Genomic DNA, 22,305 nt, shown 5'->3' with positions numbered 1-22,305 from the left:
CAGTCAATCATTGGGCGGACGGAGAATAAGAGGAAGGATGGGGGCGTGAGATCCACGGCGATAATAAAGATAAGGTCAGTCTTATCGTAAACACCCTTTCAAGCAAATCGAAAACATACAGCCCAGCGAAGCCGCCGACGATGATCGCTGCCATTATTGCACCCTTGACGTGTTACTATATCTTTCCAGGTTTTTAGAATTTACAAGCCCTGCATTGGACAGCTGCAGATCCATTCTTTCATAATCCTCTGATTGTCTTCCGCTGATGTAGCATCGGTGAATGCCCATGTAGGAGCTTCTCCGGCGGCCCAATGTAAGTGTAGTACGGCTTGAGGTAGGGTGGTGAACATCTAGATGAATCTACGTCCTGGTACGTGGTTTTGAGGGGACCACATCAGTTTCTTCCAAAAAATTACAAGGTTTGATTTACGAGGCGGGTGCTAGAGTTTGAGGAATGCGGAGTGCTGCCAGTCGAAATGGGGCCTGCCGCACCAATAAATGAATAAACACAAGGCTCATGTGCTGTATGCAGTCAGCCTTGCACGCTATTGCCTTCTCCACTGACGAAAATCAGAGGGACTCGACAAGGCTGCGTTTATACGGCGCTGTCCTCAAACCAGATGCAGCATTTAATTTGACGACTAAACGAGGGTCATGTCAAGTTATGTTGCACACTCTTGTGGCGTCTGCCAAGGGAGCCGAAACGCAACCGACCCCTCATCAGTGTCCTCCTCATCCTCATCTCACAGAGCCTACCCGCACAATCGAACCAAGCCTCGACATAGCCAATCTCTGTGTTGAGCGCATATCTGGTAGATTCAGTTCTCGGCTAGTGTCATCACTTCGAGCCTCGGCGATTCCTTCTCGACTCCAAGTGCGATTGTTTCGCCTCGGCCATCAACGATGCCATCATCAGAAACCGACATCGCCATCCAAGTGGAACGCGGGCATGCTAGTAGCAGCGGTTGTGAAACCACCCGCTTTCCCATCTCCACGCACTCAACATCACCCAAACCCTTGAGCCGCCAGCGCTATTCAGGCGCACTCCTGTTCAATCTCCTCTCCTTTACTCTTCCCGCGTTATACGCCACTCTCTCTAAGCTCTGGGTTGCCAACATCTCAACATCTCTTGTTGCCACCACCGACGCCTACACATACATCTCCGTTGTCGCCGAAGTGCTGAACGAAGGACTCCCGCGTGCATCGTGGCTGATCATCGGCAACCTGACATCACGCACCTTTTCCCAGCGCCTCACGCTCTCCTACACGTTGATCGTGTTTCAAACGGGCTTAGGACTGATAGTGTCCATCATCATCATTTCCACGGCACCCTCCTTCACCTCCGCCTTTGTGCCACGCGGCACGCGCACCGCCTCCATCAAGTACGTCCGGATCAGCGCGTTCTCGGCGCTCGCTTCTGCCGTCGAAGTGGCCGTGGCGGCCAGCACGCGAGCTCTCGACCGGCCTGACGTTCCACTGTTGATCAGCAGCATCAAGTTCGTGATCAACATCGCGCTGGATCTGCTGCTCATCTCGCGCTTCCACGTCGGGACACACAAACCGACGATCAACACGCAGGCTGCGATACGGCTGACATGCGATCTCAGCGCCGCGGGAGCAGGGCTGGTGTACTTTTGTGCAAGCAGCCTGCGCACGTGGAAGAGAAGGGGAGATGGAGCAGTAGTACGGGCGGCGGGCGCGGCGGAAGAGCGACCAAGGCTCTCGCTCAGAGCACTGGCGATTTTGCTGCCGCCTGGCTCTTTGACGTTTCTCGAGTCGGCGGTGAGAAATGCGCTGTACTTGTGGCTGGTGAGCGGGATCGTGGCCATGGGGAATGATTACGCAACGGCTTGGGGCGTGTTCACGACTATTCGATGGGGTCTCGTCATGGTTCCCGTCCAGTCGCTGGAAGCTACGTCCTTGGCCTTTGTTGGCCATGCATGGGGTGCGTGGAGAGCAAGCGTCGGCGAGTACTCGCGACGGCCGAGTGTCTCGCCGCAGCATCTACTCCGTCAGTCAACATCTCCTGAACCATGGGCGAACGAACTCAACCTTAACAGCTTTTAGGTATAACGCGTCCGGCTTTGTTGTCCTGTGCGATAGCCCTGGTCTTTGAGGTACCATTGTGCATCTTTCTCTCTCGATGGGGAGCTCGCCGCTTTGCGTACTATCTGTCTGGCACAGAGACGGTGTCAGTCATCACAGAAAAGATGTGGAGGGTACGTCGAACCTATTTTCCAAATCTTCGTCCCTCAATTAACTCAAGAAAAAAAAAGACGATAGACTGGACGTACATATTCTATGCTCTCAGTACACAGCTGGCCACAACCCTGTTGGCAACCCGACCGCTCTGGTATCTCTATCAATCATTAGTGTCAAACATCCTCTGGGTGCTACCATGGGCAATCGTGGTCAGTAAGGCTGGAATCACACCAGAGGACGCGTGGAAATATCATTCAGTCGTCTTTGGCGGATCCCTCGTATTTAGTTTCTTCGACATTCTTCTATTTGTCTCTGCTTGGGCTTGGAGGCTGAAGAGAGGGAAGATGAGGCTGCCATCCATGCAGCGCCAAATGTAATACCGGGTCAGTGTTTGGCATCTCTGTGTCCGGAACGACCGCTTACGGCTACTGGAAGCGAGGTGCAGTCGTCCATGAACTGGTTCTTGATCTTCATGGGCATGTTGCCGTTTTCCCAGAGGGTGCGGTCTTCGATGTGGTGCAGCACCACCGCAGCATCAGGCCAGATGAACACGAGAAAGAAAGCAAGACGCTTTTCGTAGAGTTTGCTTAGTTGACACCAGTTGTTGATTTCCGGTTTGATGGTGTACTTCCTGATAGTGCGCAGTGTACCATCGCTGCCGCCCGTCAAGCCATCCAACCCAGCCAACGACGACATGCTCCCGCCAAAGAATTCTGTAAACAACCAAAACATACATACAACAGGCTCCCACAAAACAGCGACCATCCACCCAGTTACGAAGCACAACCCTGGCCGCTGCCGCCAACTGTCACGCAAACGCGCGCGCTCCCTCGCAAAAAAAGAAAAAAAAGAAAAAGAAAACGACGTCATCCCAAGCACCGCGCACACGACCGGCCCAGCCCAGCCCAGCCCAGCCCCCCTCCTCAGTCTCACCCCACGACCAACCACCCCCCCACCGCCCCCAACACCGGCGCATACCCCCAATGATCCCACTGCCCCCCGCCCGCCCTCCAACACACCCACCCATCCACGCCCGCCACCAACCCCCCGGCGACTAACATCGCGCCCGCCACCTTCCTGCTCCCGCTCCACAGCGGCACCAGCACGGCGACGCCCATGAAGACGTCGCGGGCGCCGTAAACGGCCATGAGCGCGTCGAGCAGCTGCGGCGAGGCGGCAGGGGAGGCGTAGCTGTCGGCGAAGGGGGCGAAGAAGGAGAGGGCGTGGGAGGGGCGGAGGAAGGCGTTGAGGCCGAAGAGGATGGGGATGGTGGCGAGGAGGGTGGCGAGGGGGTGGAGGAGGGGGGTGGTGGGGAGGGGCATTTCTGTTTTGTTTTTTTCTTTCTTTTGTGGTGTTTGCGAGATGGACCCTGGGTCGAGACGCTGGTCGATGTTGGTGTGTTGTTTTGCGGGGAGTAGGACGATGGCGGGCGGGCGGGAGGGAGGGAGATGGGCGCACGTGTGCGTGTGTCTTTTGGGGTGGCAAGGGAGAGTGATTGGCGATGTTGGTGATGTAAACAGCCGTTGGGAAAAGATGGCGAGAGCTGGCAGGAGGATGGTGGTGGTGCCTGAGAGCGACGCGTCAGAATGCGGGGAGACGCGGCTGCTTATAATACGATTGACGCGCTGCACGTGCTGCCCAGCCTTCCTCTGTTGGTGGCTGAGAGATTATGGTTGCACTAGGCTGCTTACGCCGCGTCGCCTGTTGGATCCTCCTGTCACAACACCATGTCTTCACATTCATTGGATGGCGACGTTTGGCGTTGGAGCGCCCGTCGTCTCAGCTCCACGGATGATCCTGCAAGTACCGAGTAATTGCAGAGCGCCTGGCTGTGCCATCGCTTCAGGACGAAAGGTTGGTTACGGCCAGTCGAGCGGTAAACTCAGCAAGGCGGAACATGGATAAGACGGAGACTTGGAAGATTCAAAATAGAAAAGAGAAAGTGAATTGTGGGAAATCTTGAGAGCCTCGTAGTGCTTCAAGCCAGCAAGGGGACAGCCGCTCTCAGTCCCAGCCATGCGATACCATCTATTAGACAAGACGAGTCTTCACTCGCATTCAGCCTGACCCACGCTTCACACCTGCTCTACATACAGGTGATCCCCGCTTCCGATGCAGGGACAGACAGCATCAACAAGCCAAGTCACACCCAGCAAACCCACACGCATGACCAACAACACCTTCGCATCCAACACAAGAAAGGGGGGTATATATCCGCACAAAAAGAAAATCCTCAGCCACACCCACCCCCCACCCCAACCGCCGCCGCAATAACCACCCCCTTCGCCCACCGATACGCCTCCCCCCCACCGCCACCATCCCCGCCTTCCCCCCAGCTCCCAGCACGCACCTCCCCCCTCGCCGCCCTCCCCAACCCCACCAGTTCCCCCCACACACCATCCACCTCCCCCACCCACCCCACCAACCCCTCCATATCACAAACATACCACTCCACCGCCTCGGACCTCGTCCGACCTGCATCCGCCACCGTCCCCAGCGGGTCCCAAAAAAACTCGGCGGCGAGGCGGGCGCGCAGGCGGGCGAAGCGGGGGCAGTCGCCGGCACGGAAGGCGGCGCCGCAGGAGAGGAGGAGCGGGGAGAGGCGGGGGTGGGTGTAGAGGCGGGGGTTGAGGGCGAGGGCGGGGGCGAGGAAGGCTGGGAGGGATGAGGAGGTGGTTGTGGCCATGGTGGTGGGGTTGGGGTTGGGGTTGGGGGTTGTGTGGGGTGGGGAGGGGGATGGTGGGAGTGGTGGTGCGAGGGCTGCGGGAGGAGGGGGAGGAGGAGAAGGAGGAGGAGGGATGGCGGTGATGGGGGGGTCGGGCTGGCGGAGGAAGAGTTTGGATTGGAGGGCGGCGTAGGGGGCGGCGGCGGGGGCGGGGGTGATGTTGAAGGAGAGGGAGGGAGACGCGGGGAACGACGGCGGGGTGGGGGCGTGGTGCAGTGAGAGGAGGGCCGAGGCGGCGGAGGCGAGGAAGTCCATGCCGCACTGCGGGTCTTCGTCTTCGGCTGCGGTGTGCATTCGCTTCGTTTCTTTCCCGCTGGTGCCTGGCGAGGCGGCAGGAGAGGTGGAGGCGCGGCGCTTGCGGCAAGTCTCTGGCGGGCTTGACGTATGGCGGGCATGCTCTATCTGCTCCTTCTCGCGCTCTCGCGCAGCTGCCTGGGCCTCGAGCAGGATCCGGATCTCGGGCAGGCAGTCTGGCGTGGCGGGGATGGTGTAGACGTCGGAGCCTACATGGGTGGACATGTCCTCGGTGGCGGACAGGGCCTCCCGCGGGGAGGAGTAGTAGCTGACGCTACGTTCGACGAGCACCTCGGGCGACGCCATCTGCGAGCTGCATTGCGTTGGAGACAGCAAGAATGGCGGAATACACGCCGGCGACGGCGGGAATTCGAACGAAGGCGGACTGGGCGTCCGTGGGGCCAAGTCGCGCCGTTCCGACACGTACGGAGGCGGTGGCTCCACGTCCTCGCCATCATCTGCAAGCTCCGCCGCCTTGCCCTTCCCGCCGAGCTCGCACTGCTGCCATTCGACCGGCTGGGCACCGTGGTCGCCGTACATGGCATCCCAGTGCAAGGGATACTGTTTGAGCGTGTCGTTGCGAAGCTGTTCGTATATCATCCTTATGCCTTGCTGCGCGTAGTCGCTTGGCTTGATGTAGAGGGTAAAGCTGAGAGCCTGAGAAAGGGATTTGATGCTGGCTAGGTGGCTGGCGGCAGTCGAAGTGCTTGGACGCAGCGCTTTGGCATTCGATTTCGGCATCAGCACGTAGCCCGGCTCCTGGAGGTCGAACCGAGCACGAAGGACGAATCCCGAGTCGGAGAAGCCGGCATCGTGCACGGCGGGGGCAGACTCGCCGATGTCTGAAATCCTGAGAACATCGTACTCGAGAGCGGGGGTTTTGTACGAGAGCACATGGAGCGGAAGAACCAGCAGCAGCTGCCTTCTACGGGGCCTCCCAGACACCCTCACTGACACGTCCATCGAGAAGCGCATGAATGCCTGTTCCAAGGAAGCATCAAGGCCGACTCTGAACGCCAAGCCAGCATCTTGCCTGTTGATAGCAGAGAGCGAACCGAGAGTGCGAGTCTCGCAGCTGTCAGAGTCCACCCACTCGGCCAGCACTTGCTCGTTGACGTAGTCGACGAGGTCAAAGCTCACACTCTCCATGGCTATAATGGCTCGCGCTTAGATGTGGAGCATCAAAACGCGCAGAATACTACACATGGCACGTTGTAGAAGTCAGCATGTGATTGTTTTGGAACCACTCTATTACAAGACTAAGACAAACTGCCTGGGTAGAAGCGACGGAGATTCGCAACTCCGTTCTTCTACAGAAGCAGTGTCGACCTAGTACGCTATATAATGGAAAATGACACCCAGCTGCAAAAAGAAGGCATCTACGCCTTCGATAAACCGGTAGAACGGCTAAGGGTAGTTCACAAGACCAACACGAGAGCCTGGCCGCTGTAGACCATCTGAGGGCACTTCTCCACACCCGTTGGATCCAGCCGCCGCAGAAGCCTCGAGAGGAGTCCTCACATTGGAGAACAAACCTGCTACAAGAACCATCTGGGGGCAGATCGCAACTCGGCGTCAAGAACGAGACCGCTGCAGATCGTCCAAGGGCGATTCAGCGCATTGGCGAGCAAACCGGACCGCTGTAGCGTTTCTAAGAGCAGACACCATTGTCTGTCCGCGACCGACCGCCGCAAAGCGTATGAGGGTGGTCCTCGCGATGGAGAACCGGACCGCTGCAAAGAGGCTCGGAGTAGTTTGAGGACAGACACGTGGAGGCAGACTCTACCGGTTGTTGTTCGGCGGCGATGGCGGAACCACGGTATTGCACACATGTCGGGGATGAGTTGAAGGCGAGAGGGCCGAGACGCCCGTTTCATCCCAACCCGTCCGACATCGCAATCCGCAGAACCGCTTGTCCATCCATCTCGAGGCTGATAGAAAAACACATGAAACAAGAAGGGAGATGGGTGACAGACGGGATGGCGGATGGCGGATAGCGGTGGGGTGTTGGTGAAGATGCGACGATGGAAACGCGGTGGCTGGGGGCAGCGCGACCGACGGGGGCAGCGCGACCGACGAGGGCAGTCGCCAGCGACGGAGACGACGAATGCGAGGTGCAAGGGAGCCAGGAATGGCGACAGGGAGACGGGTTACAGATGTCGCCGATGCGACGAGGACGAGTTGATGAGGATGGGGGTTGCGCGCGATGGACGAGGTGGATGAGTCGAAGGGGAGAGCGCGCGTCCACGCGGGCGAAGTGGGAAACGGCACGCGCTCGCTTATGTAATGTCAGCGTTGCACGGGTGCACGGCAACAACTTAACGCCACACCACACCGAGCACCGCCTCAGCACCGCCTCAACGCCGCCCTAGTGTGCCAGCACCGCCCCAGCCGCGCGACTTTCTCCCACTGCCCAGGGACATGCCGCCTTCTCTCAACTCAGCATCACGCACAAAGCTTATGAAAGAACTTCTCGAACTCCCTTCACGCTTGCCGTCCTGCCGCCTCCAGCCGAACGCGCACAGGCCAAGCTGCGCCGCATTGACCATCCAATGCTTCCTCGCGGAGGCACAGCATCCGCATTTCAAAAGCAAGAAGCAACAGCCTATCCGAGCACCAGAGGGCAAGAAAAAAAACAAAAAAAACAGAGAGAGCGAAAACACCAACAGGGCGGCACAACAGCCGACCCCAGAAGAATCCAGACGCCCACCCTCCTCCCCTCCAAACAATGATCCAACAATCAGAAACCACCAAAAAAAACCAAGCCCTTCGCCTCACTCTCGCATACTCACTCTCCTGCATCAACCACCGGTCCACTCACCCATCACATCCCCGCCCCCAAATCCCAGCCGCCCGCCGTCCCCCCCGCCAATGACCGGAGAACACCGTCGAAACCGGTCAACGCTCACGCCGGCCCAGCCCAGCCCACGGCAGCCCCGCGCCGCGCCGCCATCGCTTCACCGGTACGTCCCGCGGCCGTCCGCCCGCCCGCCGTCCTTCCACACGCACTCGCAACCGCAACCGCTCCCCATCGAGAATCATCATCACCTCGAGCCGGGGTAGGGTGAGGTGCATATGTACATGCGCTTACCTACATATGTATGTGCTCGCGCCCTCTGCACCAGCGGTGATTAAAAAAAAAATCCTTCGCGCCACGATCGAGAACACGCAGAAACCCGCCAATGCCGCATGCAAGGTACGGAGCATGCTGCCAATCGCGGCGGTGGTGCCCCGACGAGATCCCTGCTATCACCGACCGACCTCCGGGACCAGTTCGCAGCCGAGGAGGCAAGTACTCTCGTGTTTGTATACGCTGCACGTAGGAACGTGTGTCAGAGGAGAGGTACCGGTGAGTCGAACTGCCGGAAGCGGTAGGTACGTAGATAGGTGGGTTGTGTATCTCGACACAGACGACGCCGCCCAGCCCAAGCTCTCGTGTGCCGAGGCGATTAGGTGCTACGCCCAGCTTCGCGCCGCGGGAGGGTACCTAGCATGAGGAGCCACTTTGTACCTCCCCCTCCTCCTCGCGTGGGTGGAGTGGAGAGCCCCGAAGCCAAAAAAAAAAAAACGGCCAAAGCGCATGCAGATGTCTGTCTCATCCTTTCTGCCGGGGAAAAAAAAAATCCCCCTCCCTCCTTGCGTGCATTCATGCGTACCGGAGGGTAGGGCGCGAAAAAAGAAAGAAAACCCGCCCCGTTGTCGCTCATCGACTTCATCCGCCCGGGGTAGGGTTCCATGCTACCGGCCATGTGAAAAGCCGCAATCCCGACGGTTCGGTTTGATCGAACAAGCATATATATTATATCATGCGCTTGCGCAACTCGTGGCTGGCTGACGGGGGGGAGAGAGAGGGAAAAACGGTTTCATGTGATCCCGCCAATGACAATGGTTGAGAGGCTAGAACGAGCACGTGCAACGGTGTGGTTGCATATGTACATGGGGAGGGAGCAGAGGAACTTGATCCTGTTCTTCCGTTAGCCCTACGTCCGTAGGGGTTGTAGTTGAAGCCTACTACGTCTCCATGTCCATGTCTGGTGGTTTGTCCCCACATGTCTGTCCGTGTATTTTCTTCAACCACGCGCATCCAGCGTGCGTGAAATCGACTGCGTCGTCTTTCGGGCATCATCTACTCCGTACTATGACGGTATGTAACGTGTTCGACGGAGTAATGGGTTAGCCAACGAGATTATGAGACGGCACTCGTGGAATTCTTCGGTCATCAACAAGAGACGACTCAGGGTAGCCTCATAACTAGACAACCCATTAGACCGTCAAACCCATTACACCGTCAAACACATTATGTACATAGCAATTTTCTTCGACCTACTGCCACTTGCAAAGGCTCGAAAACAAAAGACATGGGTATATCTACTAAGAAATTCGTTGCGGTCATTACATCCGAGAGAGAACTAGCTTGTAGAGAGGAGACCCTCCCCACTCCCATCACCCACTCCATCTCCCTAGCAGACAGTCCGTAGAGGATTCAAGCAGGGGGAGGAAGATGCCGCCACCTCCACAAGCCTACCTACACACACAAGCCCCGGCTCTCCCCTCAAGCCACCGTCCCCTTCGCCTGCCTCACATCCTTCAAATTATAATTCTTCCACACCAGCACGCACGGGATCGCCAACACCAAAATACACGTCGCCGCGATGCACATGCGCTCCTGGGCGACACAATACGCCTTCTCGACCGCAACCCGGACCTCGCTCCCGACCGGCTCCGCCAACTGCTCCACCAAACTCCCATACAACCTCTCCACGTCCCCCTTGCTCCCCTCCGGCAAGAACTCCCTCAACTTCTCCGGAAAAACATTCGTCCAAATCGCGCCGCTGACGCCGAGCCCGACGGCGGAGCCGATGCCGTAGAAGAGCGAGAGCAGGGCGAGCACGACGGCGACGCCGGAGCCGGAAGTCTCGGCGTTGGCGGCGTGGGCGACGGCGGACATGACGGCGATTTCCTCGCAGATGACGGCGGTGCCGCCCGAGAAGGCGATGAAGATCTGGCACATGACGACGTAGCCGACGGGCCAGCCGTCGGACCGGAAGTGGCACATGAGGCCCGTGCCGAGTATCATCCAGGGGATGGCGATCATGGCGCACCATTTGAAGCGGTTGGTTTGGCGGATGGCGCTGCGTTTGGGGTGGCTTGGGTTAGATGGGGGAAAGGAGGAGGAGTGGGGGGGAAGGGTGGGGGGGGAGTGGGGGGGAGAGGAAACTCACAGTCCGACGATGACGGCCCAGAAGCAGGAACCGACGTTGTAGATGTTGCCGACATAGCCGGCCTTGGAGACGTCGAGCTTGTGCACGACTTGGAGGTAGGAGGTGAAGTAGTAGTCCCAGCAGCTATAGGTTCTCTCGAGTCAGTCGTCTGTTTCATCGCCGAAAAGAGCAGCACGAAAAAAACTCACTAGTACGCAACGAACACGACCGACGAGCAGCAGCACGCGCCCAGTATGGTTCGGTCCGTCAGCAGGTGGAAGGGCAGGAACCGCACCGGCGCCCACCACTTCTCCCAGACGTAAAAGCCGACTAGAGACAGCCCCCCGAAGATCAGCATGCAGATGATCGACGCGGAGCGCCACTGGTTCATTTGGTATGCTGCCAGCGTGAGCGGCAGGATCAGCAACGCAAACCCCGCGCAAATGAGAAGCATGCCGATGACTGTAGGACAACGCGTCAATATCGATATGCCGTTTATATCAAATGGTACCGGTGGGAGGGATGCTACAGGGGAAAGAACATCAAACGTACCGTCAAACTCGACGAAATAATGTTGCACGCTCTGCAGAAAGCTTCGCTTGTCGTCCTCCCACCAGCTTTGCGGCTCGATCTTTCCTTCCTTTACCGCCTTTTTCCTGTTGATCAAGAATATCAGGGCGACGGGCGTCGTGACGACTGGAATGACGATGGTGAAGACGCCGTAGCCCCAGCGCCAGCCTTCGGGGCCTCGGTTGAGGAAAGTCTGCGCCGCTGCAGGGCCTGCGAAGGTGGTGACAATGTAAGGCGTGGTCGTGAAAGCGAAGATGAGACCGCGATTGCGCAGGGCGGACGTGTCGGCGATGAAGACATCAAGCACGTAGCCGATGCCGTTGAAGCCGACCCAGTAGAAGACCTGCGCTGCGGCGTATGTTTCGACATTCTTGCAGACAGCAAGTAGGACGAGGCCTGCACGATACCGTCAGTCCTACAAGAGACGCCTCGGTGGGTGTCGACGGGGTGGGGGCTCAGGAAGTCCATACCAATCGTCGCCGTTACAATCATAACAACGTAGCCCTGTGGCCGGCCCCAGATGTCGATCATCTTTGCAATGGGCAGTTTGACGACGGCACCGATGATGGACGACATGATGGAGGCGGTCGTGACGAGCGAGTGTGCCTTGAAGTCGCTGTAGACGTAAGGTAGCAGGCTGTTCGAGATCTGCTGCTCTAGGGAATCCACGAAGAAAACCATGAGAATCCTTTTTCCCATCAGCCGTCAGCACGCTTCTTTGTAGGGATACCCCGGGTGCTCGTACATGAGGTAAGATATCACCAACGCGTTTACCGTCCAGGTCTGTGTAATGGCTTCCACCTCTTTGATGCCGGTTTGGACGTGCTCGCGCTCGTCTCCATCGTTGTCGGCCCAGAGTATGGACGACCCCGCTTTGCCATTGTCGTCAAAGGCCGAGCTGGGCTGCGAGCGGAGCTCAAACTGCGACTTGTGAAGATTGTGGTTTCGCGAAGACGATGTGGTGGGGTGGATGTCGTCCGCCATGGCGGCGGTGGCTCAAGTCGGATGGGATACCAAGGGCTAGGATTTCAGGGTGACTGGATAGTTACTGACGCCAAGCAAAGGCGACGGGAAGGCGGCAGCAGATCTATATGTATGGGCAGGGCCATGCGGAGGCTGTGAATCGCTGAGTCCGGGCGCGCCCACAAGCAGCAGCAGCATTTGTGGAGCCGGGCTGCGGAGGCGGCGCAGGAAACAGGCAGGCAAAGAGCCCACGCCGCATGCTGGCCGCAAATGCACGCGTCGGAGCTATGCACGACAAATTGCTTGGCTGAGCGCCCGCAGCTGATTCGAACATGGTCGTTACCGCAGGGCCGGGTCCAACGCGCTGGAACTGCCCCATGAGGAAGCAATGGCATCTGATCTGATTAGATTTTTGGGTGCTCGGCGAGTCCGGCCCAGGTGCGATGTCGGGCCGTGTGAGTGTTGCCAATCACGTTGCCAGCCCGTCGTCGCGCCCGCAACAAGTCGCGAGTCAAGAGCACGCCGACGCGTCACGGCCCCAGCTGATCCATGAGAATCTAATCTTATCCTGCCGCCCCGCTTTTGAGAGCAGCCCAGAGGTACGTAAAACCGCTCAGCGGGGCTTCCCGTTGGCCACGCTGCCTGCCAGTGTCGTCTGCATGAAACGAACCTTTGCTTCCTGCAGAGACGCTCGGGCAGGAGGGCTGCGGCAGTCGCCACGCTGCGTCTGCTTGAGGCGAAGGGGATTGGGTGGCTTGACGATAGCCGAGCTGCACATCGATCAAGGGCGCACCTCGTTCTGAACCCGAGTGCGTCCGAATCCGTGAAGGAACGAGCCGGACCCGAGCTGTTCTGGAGCACGGTTCCGTGTAAAGGGCTCGGGAGGCTCGACGCATGGATGGACGCCACCAGAAGAAAAGGCGTACGGTCGTTTGAGCCGCGAAGTCGGTGGCCGGAGACGGCTACCATGAAGCCTCAAGTGTCCGTTCTCCTTTAGGCCAGGCATTCAGCAGCCTGTACTTCCAGCTCGGTTGCAGTTGGGCACACTTTCTTCCGCTGCGGTACTACTGCCTGTACAGGTTGTCCCACTGTAAGGCCGAGAATTTCCTCTTGTGGCTAGCCCTTTGGCAAGTCTCCCACAGCGAACTTTGCTGGAAGCACGCCGGATGATGCCGAGCACTGCGTGTCGATGCCGGCTAAAGTAGTGCGTCAAGCTGTTCGGAAGGGTAAACGGATACGTCCATCAACATGGCGATCATCTTGCAGTCGCTATTCCATCAGTAAAGAAAACTGAAAATTTCACAGGTAGAGAACCAGACTCGGCTTCGGAGATACGGGGTTGTTGGTATATGTCCGGATGGCCGATCTTGAGCGAGCGAGGTCGGCGTCGTAGAAAAGGTTCTAAACATTCATGAGAGGGTAAGGTTTTTTCAGTGCTGCATTTTCACCGCTCGCCCGAGCGCCTGTCCCTCCCAGATTCTTTCCAGGTCGGCTATGCCACGCTCATGCGCTTACCGGTAGTTTGGAAAAGCCCTCCTCCGGCGGCTGAAGCCAATTGAGCCGGTCATACTCATGCTCGCCCTCGATGCAGTGAAATGTGTAGATGAACCTGCTCTTCTCGCTCAGGTTCTTCTCGCTCTTGTGCAGCACGTTCCCGTGTATCAGCACCAGCGTCCCCGCCTTGACCTCGCCCATCCTGTACTCCACCTCACTCTCAATCCCCGTGTCCCCACCCGCCCCGACGCCCTCCTTCTCCCTCATCTCGCGTATCGTGGGCGGAAACGCCTCGCCCGCATTCTGCACGAACCCCGTGCCGGAGCCGCCCGTGCCGGCCTCGTGCAGGCGCACGAAGCGCTGCCGCACCGGAGTCGTGCGGTGCGAGCCGGGCGCGAAGCTGAGGCAGCCGTTGCTCGCGGTGCAGTCCTCCAACGCGTACCAGAAGCCGACGGCCGACGGCGGGTCCGTGTAGAGGAAGGGCGAGTCCTGGTGCGGCGGCACCGCGCCGCCGATCTCGGGCTGCTTGCAGATGACCATGCTCTGCAACACGCGTGGGTCGCGGAAGCCGAGCGATCGCGCGATTGCCGCGTTGCGCGCCGACAGCGAGACGGAGCGGAAGGGAGGCGAGAGCTGGTGGAGGTAGTGCCCGATCTTGTTGATGGCGCGGTCTTTCGGTTTGGTGAGCTCGCCCGAGGCGTTGAAGGCGTCTGAGGAGGGGGTAGAGGGGGGACGTTAGCTGCCAGGGGCCTGTTGAAGGGAGGGAAGGGCATATGTGTAGGGTTACCTTCTTCGAAGAAGAAACGAATCTTGTCGCCGCTTTCGAGAAAGTAATCGTCACCGACGTGCTGATTCTCGCCCTGACCAGTCGAGAATTTCGTCATAGGATGTGATTCGATGGGGAACTCTGCCAGCATCTTATGCGACTCGGCAAGGAGCTCTGTGACCGTCTCTTGCGGTAGCGCGTCCGGGATCAAGAGGTAGCCATTTTCTTCCCAGAACTGGAGCTGCTCAGGCGACAGGCCGCGTTGCTCGGTGACCGCCATGCTGCACGCAGGTCGTGGACAGAATGCCGCAGTGAAGAGGGCGGGGGTGAGGGGGGGAGCAAGCAGGATGTAGGACGAATTAGAGTGCTGATGATGTAGCGGGATCCGCGGTCGCGAGAGATCGAAGCTGCCCCGCAGACGCCGCCGCCCACTGCCGGCGACTTGCGATAAGCCAGGCGGGGTCACGCAACGCGCCGCTTTCCGAAACGCCAGCACTGAACTGGCCAGCAATTTTGTGCCGGGCCCACGTAGCAGGTTGCAAAGGAAACGAGCCTACTCAGACCTATGAATTTAGCTGTGCGCGTAGTAATGTAGCCGCCCCGGTGGAGTTAAGAGGGTGCGAAGCTTCTGCATCCTGCCGTGCACATACTTGAAAGAGAGTTGGTGATCAATGGACACGACGAAATAAGCGTGTTTCTTGCTCCTTGCATCTTCTACATGCTGTCTAGCTTCTCTTGTTGCCTTTTGACGCCACTTGACGCCAGTAGACTCGTAGTATCAAAATCGAACGAGTGGTATCTTTGGGATTGCTCCCATCAATCCTCTGAGCTTCGAGCCTTCCTCTTCCTCAATCCCATCACCCTACCAAGGTCTTCCCATATCCCCAGCGGAGGGGTGATTGCCGCCTCATAGGCATCAATCATCGGCCTCTCCCAGACCAGGTCTGCCTCATGCGGCTGGATAACCTTGGACTTCTTGATCACCTTGTATCCAAGATACAAAATAATGCACACAAAGACCATGGCGTAGTATGTAAAAAACGTTCCAGTGTTCCACCAGCCCGGCAGGAAGACGGTGTATCCGTAGGTGGTGACGGTAAAAATCATGAAGATCAGTCCGAGATATGCAGTATACGGTTGGAACCAGCCTTTGTAGGGTAGGCTGTTGCGGTTGTAACCTTGAGCCTTGAGGGCGCGGTAAAAGAAGAGATAGACAGTGCACATGATGATGTAGTTCATCATTTGGGCGGCTTGGGTCAGGTTAGCCAGCCACTTTAGGCCTTCGGAGGCACTTGAGCCAAGAGACAGGAACGACAAGAACGGGAAGACCATGGTGACGGCGAAAGCCCAGATGGGAATGCCTTGTCGGTTCACCTTCCTGAGGAACTTTGGCGCGTGGCCATCCAGAGCCAGCGCATACAGCGATCTCGTTGCCGCGTACCTTGAAAAATGAGTAGGCCATATGGAACGATGCATGTCGACTTACACGTAAGAATTGCCTGCGGAGAAGATGCTCGTCACAAGAAGCGCGTTCGTGATATCCGGCAGTATGGTGATGCCCATGTTCTGCATTGCAATGACATAAGGGCTGGCACCGGCGTCGCCAGTCGCGCCCTCTCCCAGGAGCCCGTTGATCTTGGGATCGTTGTAGGGCAGGACAATGCCGACACAGAGGGCGCCAAGAATGAAGAAACAGCCGAAGCGCCAGTACACCGTCTTGAACGCTTGCTTGATCGTCTTGCGGGGATACACGGCTTCGCCAGAGACCATGCCGATGTATCTAGCGCGCGTTAGAATCAACGGAGTCGTGTCTTGGACAGGCGCGCATACTCGGGCCCGACTATGGTGAAAGCAGCCTGGTAGAAAGCGCCGAGAAAGCCTTCGAAGCGGCCTAGAGAGCCCGTGGTGACGTATTCGGCGAAGGATCCCGGCGTTCGCCAGTACCTAAAACCGTAGGCATCGCGTTGAGGATTGCCGCCAACCATGGTAATAAAGGTGAAGGCGAACATCATAAAGATGAGCAGCAGCTTGCCTGACGACAGCCAGAACTCAGCCTCACCGTACCAGCGCACGGCAAACAGGTTGATGATGCTAGTCGAAATCAGCCAAGACGGGGGGCCGCATCCGGGTTAGTTCTGACATACGCATAGAGGACGATGCAGGCGACGATGACGGCGGCGAGAGGAATGTTGTCGCTCCAGTAGGCCAGAACCAGGTTGAGGGCCGAGATTTCGAACGGGATCAAGATGGCCTCGTACAGGTAGAAATTCCAGCCGGCGGTGAAGCCGAGAGCGTCGTCGACCCATTTCGAAGCCATGCGCATCCACGAGCCGGTGACGGGGAAGAAGATGGCCATTTCGGCCAAGCAGCTGTTGACCAGACCCAGCATGCAGCTGTACAGGGTGAAGGCGATGAACAGGCTGCCCGGACCGCCCTCAATCAAGCCATATCCGATGCTGACGAACAACGCGGTGCCAATGGAGCCACCGATGGCTATCCATTGAATCTGGCGGTTGGAAAGACGGCGATGGAGCTGGTCGACACTTTCCGAGGCAGTGACAGCAGCCCGGAACGAGGGTTTTCGGTCCAGAACATCGAGATCGGACGTTTTCTCAGGCGGCGGGGGCGAGGACGGCGGTGCGGCCATGGCGGAGGTTGCGACGGCGGTGCGGTCGAGAGGCCAAAGGTGTGAGCGGTGGGACGGGCGACAGCCATGGCCGGCGGGGAACAGCAGGGACAAGAGCGCGAGGCTGGGGCGGCGCAGCTGAAGGGCGGGTGGGCGGGAGCTGGAGAGATAGCGAATTGTGCGACGGCGGAGATAAGGCGAGGCCGGAAACGCTCAGATGGGGGCGATAGTTGGCGGGCGGAGGCGGAGGCGGAGGCGGCACAGCAGCGAGCGAGGCGCGGAACAAGACGGCCATGTTTCGAGCAGCGGCGGTGGCGGGATCGACCAAGCCATCACCCATGGAACCCCGCGTCGCTCAAAACTCAAACTCAGGCCCTCCACCACGGCGACGCTTTCGGCCATCACGTCGTTCTCACGTCCGCTCGATAAGTAATCGCACCACGCACGCTCGACTTCGCTGCCGACATCTGTGCGGCTCCACTTTTCGGGTCGTCGTCCTGCGGTGGCCGGTGAGGAGAGTCGAGGGCTGCGACACGGCGGCGGAGAGGGGTCTTGGAGGGTGACCGAGGGTGACTGGCGAAGTCGCGGGTGCGTGGACGATGGCGCCAACTGCCTTTTCTACATGCCGACGGGCAGACATCCTCGGCTCTCGAGAGTTCCCAGCAGCAGCAGCAGCACCCCAAGGTATATGCCAGCGTCGCGCGAGCCTTTTCCGACTTCCGCCCGCCGCGACATCATCGAGGCCAACTTTTGCCTCGTCCGCGGGTGCGACGCCCCTCCCGGTGGGTCGCGGCGAAGAAGCTTGGCTTGATCTCGAGCCTCGCGAGATGCGAGCTCGACAACGGGACGGCCCATGCGCCTCTTTGCACCATGGCTGCCGGCACGAAGGATCGATCCGCTGAGGCTGATTCAAGCCTCCACGCACTATTGCTTGTGCTGCTTGGCAGGTCCGCAGCGCACTGCAATTCTGGGTTGTGGCCGCCCGCCAGGTGCTAGCTTCGGGCGGCGGCACTACTGACGTCTCGAGCACCTCACCGTGCGATCACCTCTCCGTGTCTCTCTCGGCCGAGGTGGAGAATTGACCCCCGACGCTGCGCTAGCCCTCAACCACCGCAGCTTCTCCTGGAGATAGCGGTGGCACTGTCCCGCCGCCGCCCAATCACGGACCGCAGGCGCGCCCATGGTCAACCACGAACGCTCCCTGAGACATCTGTTGCCAGCGAGATCCTGACCTTCCCACGCGTCGACGCTGCCGCCGTTGCGCCATGGCCTCCGACTCCGAGCCGCATCTGATCCCGACCTTCATCCATCGAGCTCCCTGGCACCCTGACCCTTACCGGCTCGCGCTTCTCTGCCCTGCTGTCCAGCCCGAGGTCCTTCCAAGCTCTCCGTGGTCGGCGATTCGAGAAACGGGTGGCGATGGGTCTGCCAGAAATTACCTCACCACCGAACGTCGCCCGTGTCCTGGGTAGCTGCTCCATGCACCAGGCACGTCACGGAAGACGCTGCCCTTCGCACATTCCATTTCAAATCACCGCACACATCGACGAGCTCGCACGAGCTGCTGTATATAACGTCTAGAATCCACCCGCTTTTTGCCAGTCTTCCACCATCGCACTTTTGCTTTCTTGTCTTCTACGTATACCCCTAGTTTCAGTGATACCACAGCCACGATTCCTGCCATTTTTTCCACCATGGGCTCCCTCCAAGACACTTCCCCCTCCAGCTTCTACGCCGGCCACTCTCCCTTCGCCGACACTCCTCTTCCTCGCCGCGTCGATGACATTGCCGCCAGCTGCCCTTCGAGGCCATGGATCATTGTCCCGCGTACCTCCGACGTCCACGCAGAATGGCGTACCATCACCTTCGGTGAATTCGCAAACGCCGTCAACGGAACATGCAAGTGGATCGAGAGGACCATCGGCCCCGTGCCGGATCAGCGTGAGACTGTAGCATGGTTGGGGTAAGACCTTTTCTGATCAGAAGGTGAAGAATCTCGCTGAGATATGTTTCTAGCGTCAACGATGCTCGCTACGCCGTAGTCGTGACCGCCCTCATGAAAACCAACCGCAGGGTAAGCTTGCCCACATTGCCTGTCTCCGTGCTGCCGTCGCCTTTACTAACACTATGATCGATAGGCTCTCCTGCTTTCGCTGCGCAACTCCGACGAAGCTCAGCTCCACCTCCTGCAACGCACAGACTCCTCGTGCTACCTCTACACCGATGGCATCGAATCCCATCTGAGTGTTTTCGAGAAGCACTCGGAAGATATCCATGGCCACCAGGTCCCCACATTCGACGAGATGGTCGCTCTTGGCGAGCAGCATGGCCACTTCGAGAGCCACGGCCGTGAGGACGCCCAGGAGCATGTCATAGTCATTCACACCTCGGGCAGCACCGGTCTCCCCAAGCCAATCTACATGACCAACATGTGGGTTGCGCAATTAGACCACCAAAAGTATATGAAGGCTCCCGCCGGCCGCAAGAACCGTTCGGAAGGCTGGATGGGACCGACAGCAGACGGCAAGCCCATGTTTATCCCTGCTCCCTTCTATCACACCATGGGCATGGTCTGCCTTTTCCGCAGCGTCTACACTGGCCCCTTGGTACTTCTCCCCGTCGGTGTTGCGCTCAGCGCCGACCTGCTCAGTGAGATCCTCCTCCTCAGGAAAGCCTCCGTCGGAATGTTCCCTCCTGCTCTTCTAGAAGAGATGAGCGAAACCGAAAAAGGCCTCAAGGCTCTATCGACTCTCCACGACATCTTCTTTGGCGGAGCTCCCCTGGCTCCAGAAGCAGGTGATCGTGTAAGACAGGTGACCTCTATCAACTCCATCATCGGCTCTACGGAAGCCTCGCTCATCGCTGCCTTGGAGCCCGAGGATCCGGCCGACTGGGAGTATTTCGAATGGCACCCCTACTCAGGCGTCGTCATGGAAGATGCCGGTGACGGTCTCTACGAACAGGTCATCAAGCCTATCGTCGATACTAGATACGTATCTGTCTTCTCCAACTTTCCCGAAATCACCGAATGGAGAACCAAGGACTTGTGGGAGCAGCACCCGACCAAGAAGGCTCTGTGGAGATACAAGGGTCGCCGTGACGACGTGATCGTCTTTAGCAACGGCGAGAAGTTCAACCCGGTCAGCTTCGAGAAGACTGTGGAAGATCATCCCTTGATCAGAGGCGCTCTCGTTGTAGGCCAGAGCCGTTTCCAGCCGGCCGTTCTCATCGAACCCGATTGGAGCAAGGTCCAGGAGGGACAAGATCTCGGCGACCTCCTCGCTGACGTGTGGTCTTCGGTCGACGAAGCCAACAAGGGTGCTCCTGCCCACGCGCAAGTCTGGAAGAACAAGGTTGCCTTTACGAAGAAGGAGAAGCCTTTCGTCCGTGCTCCAAAGGGCTCCGTTGTGAGGCGTGCCACTGTCGACCTCTACTCGCCGGAGCTTGATGCCTTGTACTCCAACGAAGGCTTCGACGAGCAGTTGGGAAAGTTGGCCAAGGACGCTGACCTGCCCACGACCCGCACATTTGTCCGCAATGCCATTGCCTTGACCGTACCGCTGTTCAAGGATGAGCATTCCGACGATCATGACATCCTCGATCTGGGCGTCGATTCTCTGCAGGTCATGGCGCTCGCCAGCTCCATCAGCCACGCCATCAAAGATGACGCTGCGGATCGTGGCGCGAAGGTCCTTCCCCGCGACATCTACGCCAACCCCTCCGTCAACAAACTTGCCGCCGCCCTCCAGAGCAAGCTCTCCGAGGGCGATGCCGAAGCCAAGCCCACGAGGCCGCGCGAGCAGGTCATGGCCGAAATGGTCGCGAAGTACACCGCGGACCTCCCCAAGACCGCCGCGCCTCTGCCCGATCTCCCCGAGAAGCAGACCGTGATCCTCACCGGCTCAACCGGCGCCCTCGGCAACTACATCCTCGAGAACCTCATCTCCGAGCCCATCGTCTCCAAAATCTACTGCCTCAACCGCTCCGACTCCGCCGCGGCGCGCCAAGCCCAATCCTTCACCGACCGCGACGTCTCCCCCGACTTCAGCAAAGTCACCTTCCTGCGCACCGACTTCAGCCAACCCCGCTTCGGCCTACCGCAAGACGTCTACGACGACCTCGCCGCCACAACCACCCTCTTCATCCACAACGCCTGGGCCGTCGACTTCAACCACGCCCTCGAGTCCTACGAACCCACCCACATCGCCGGCACCCGCCGCGTCGCCGACTTCTCCCTCCACTCCCGCCACCGCGCCCACATCACCTTCATCTCCTCCGTCGCCTCCGTCGCCAACTGGCCCGCCATCAGCGGCGGCGACCCCACCACCCCCGTCCCCGAACGCTTCATCCCCAACGACCTCGCCCCCCTCCCCCAAGGCTACGGCGAAAGCAAGCACGTCTCGGGCCGCATCCTCGCCGCCGCCGCGCACCAGTCCGGCGTCCCCGTCAGCATCGTCCGCTGCGGGCAGCTGGCGGGGCCGCGCACGCCCAAGGGCGTCTGGAACCGCCACGAGTGGCTGCCGTCCGTCGTGCACACCAGCCGCAACCTCGGCCGCCTCCCCGCCGCCCTCGGCAACCAGGACGCCGTCGACTGGGTGCCCATGGACGCGGCGGGCCGCGTCGTGTTCGAGTGCAGCGTGGACAGGTTGCTGCGGACGCGCGGGGAAGTGGCGCTCGATGTGTTTCACGTCGTCAATCCGCGGGTGGTGTCGTGGCGGGCGTTGGTGCCGGTCGTGGTGGCGTTTTATGAGGCGCAGGGCGTAAGGTTGGAGGCGGTGTCGTTTGATGAGTGGATAGAGGCGTTGAGGCGCACGCCGTTGACGAAGGAGGAGGTGGAGCGGAAGCCGGGGGTTAAGCTGTTGGACTTTTATGAGGGGTTGAGGGTCGAGGGCGGGGCGTTGCCGCCGATGTGCACGGCGCATACGGTTGAGAGCAGTAGGTGTTTGGGCGAGTTGGGGGAGGTGGATGCGGCGTTGATGGAGAATTGGTTGAGGCAGTGGGGGTTTTGAGATGAGGGAGGAGGAGCGGAGCAGGCGATGAGGAGAGGAGGAAAGTTGTTTACGGGTTGATGTGTGTGTGTATCTACTTGTTTGCGGCGTTTTTTTGGGGCGGGAAAAGTCTATGGTAGTAATCGAGCTTGATTAGGTAGTGTTCATGGAGCTTGTCAACTTTATCAACATGCCTGAGAGCCGTGGTGAAGTTTTTACGGAACGCCCGACTGGAGCGAAGCGGTCGTTTCTCGCTTTGCATCAAAATGATGAGGCAGACACGAAGAGGGAGTAACGATCGCACATGCAAGCTTCGCTTCAGGGTGAGTCGCTTACCCGTAGATGCATGCGTGCGATTAAACATGTTGCTTAGTGTCAACCTCAGTTCTGGACAAAGGTAGCCCTAAGTCGGTACCAAAGGGAAATACAGCCATTTGTTACGGAATCATCCAGCACCGGAAGATTGGTACAACCCC

General features: G+C 58.8%; 7 protein-coding genes across 7 annotated transcripts; 2 read left to right on the top strand and 5 right to left on the bottom strand.

Annotated features, from left to right (window-relative positions):
- Positions 1 to 903: 903 nt before the first annotated feature.
- BKCO1_2500023 (uncharacterized protein) lies at positions 904 to 2,067 on the top strand (the record flags this gene model as incomplete). Its single annotated transcript, XM_020273270.1, has 1 exon — positions 904 to 2,067. One exon carries the CDS (start codon positions 904 to 906, stop codon positions 2,065 to 2,067), a length of 1,164 nt encoding a protein of 387 aa, XP_020130399.1.
- Positions 2,068 to 2,586: 519 nt separating this feature from the next.
- Positions 2,587 to 3,524, bottom strand: BKCO1_2500022 (uncharacterized protein; the record flags this gene model as incomplete). The annotated part of the gene is made up of 3 exons (XM_020273269.1): positions 2,587 to 2,915; positions 3,181 to 3,194; positions 3,262 to 3,524. The coding sequence occupies 3 exons, from the start codon at positions 3,522 to 3,524 to the stop codon at positions 2,587 to 2,589; spliced, it is 606 nt and encodes a 201-aa protein (XP_020130398.1).
- Positions 3,525 to 4,435: 911 nt separating this feature from the next.
- BKCO1_2500021 (uncharacterized protein) lies at positions 4,436 to 6,370 on the bottom strand (the record flags this gene model as incomplete). The annotated part of the gene is made up of 1 exon (XM_020273268.1): positions 4,436 to 6,370. One exon carries the CDS (start codon positions 6,368 to 6,370, stop codon positions 4,436 to 4,438), a length of 1,935 nt encoding a protein of 644 aa, XP_020130397.1.
- Positions 6,371 to 9,773: 3,403 nt separating this feature from the next.
- On the bottom strand, positions 9,774 to 11,976 carry BKCO1_2500020 (siderophore iron transporter mirb; the record flags this gene model as incomplete). The annotated part of the gene is made up of 6 exons (XM_020273267.1): positions 9,774 to 10,353; positions 10,444 to 10,566; positions 10,632 to 10,884; positions 10,975 to 11,388; positions 11,463 to 11,680; positions 11,738 to 11,976. 6 exons carry the CDS (start codon positions 11,974 to 11,976, stop codon positions 9,774 to 9,776), a joined length of 1,827 nt encoding a protein of 608 aa, XP_020130396.1.
- Positions 11,977 to 13,458: 1,482 nt separating this feature from the next.
- BKCO1_2500019 (phytanoyl-dioxygenase family protein) lies at positions 13,459 to 14,495 on the bottom strand (the record flags this gene model as incomplete). Its single annotated transcript, XM_020273265.1, has 2 exons — positions 13,459 to 14,159; positions 14,237 to 14,495. 2 exons carry the CDS (start codon positions 14,493 to 14,495, stop codon positions 13,459 to 13,461), a joined length of 960 nt encoding a protein of 319 aa, XP_020130323.1.
- A 536-nt stretch (positions 14,496 to 15,031) lies between these two features.
- BKCO1_2500018 (general amino acid permease agp2) lies at positions 15,032 to 16,862 on the bottom strand (the record flags this gene model as incomplete). The annotated part of the gene is made up of 4 exons (XM_020273264.1): positions 15,032 to 15,656; positions 15,702 to 15,995; positions 16,046 to 16,306; positions 16,360 to 16,862. The coding sequence occupies 4 exons, from the start codon at positions 16,860 to 16,862 to the stop codon at positions 15,032 to 15,034; spliced, it is 1,683 nt and encodes a 560-aa protein (XP_020130324.1).
- Positions 16,863 to 18,535: 1,673 nt separating this feature from the next.
- On the top strand, positions 18,536 to 21,850 carry BKCO1_2500017 (nrps-like enzyme; the record flags this gene model as incomplete). Its single annotated transcript, XM_020273263.1, has 3 exons — positions 18,536 to 18,804; positions 18,858 to 18,915; positions 18,980 to 21,850. The coding sequence occupies 3 exons, from the start codon at positions 18,536 to 18,538 to the stop codon at positions 21,848 to 21,850; spliced, it is 3,198 nt and encodes a 1,065-aa protein (XP_020130321.1).
- Positions 21,851 to 22,305: the final 455 nt, after the last annotated feature.

This window comes from Diplodia corticola, assembly GCF_001883845.1.
Source record: "Diplodia corticola strain CBS 112549 chromosome Unknown scaffold25, whole genome shotgun sequence".
In the NCBI taxonomy this organism is placed as follows: Eukaryota; Fungi; Ascomycota; class Dothideomycetes; order Botryosphaeriales; family Botryosphaeriaceae; genus Diplodia; species Diplodia corticola.
The sequence above is the reverse complement of the archived record's forward strand: the minus strand, read 5'-3'. Positions and strand labels throughout refer to the sequence as shown.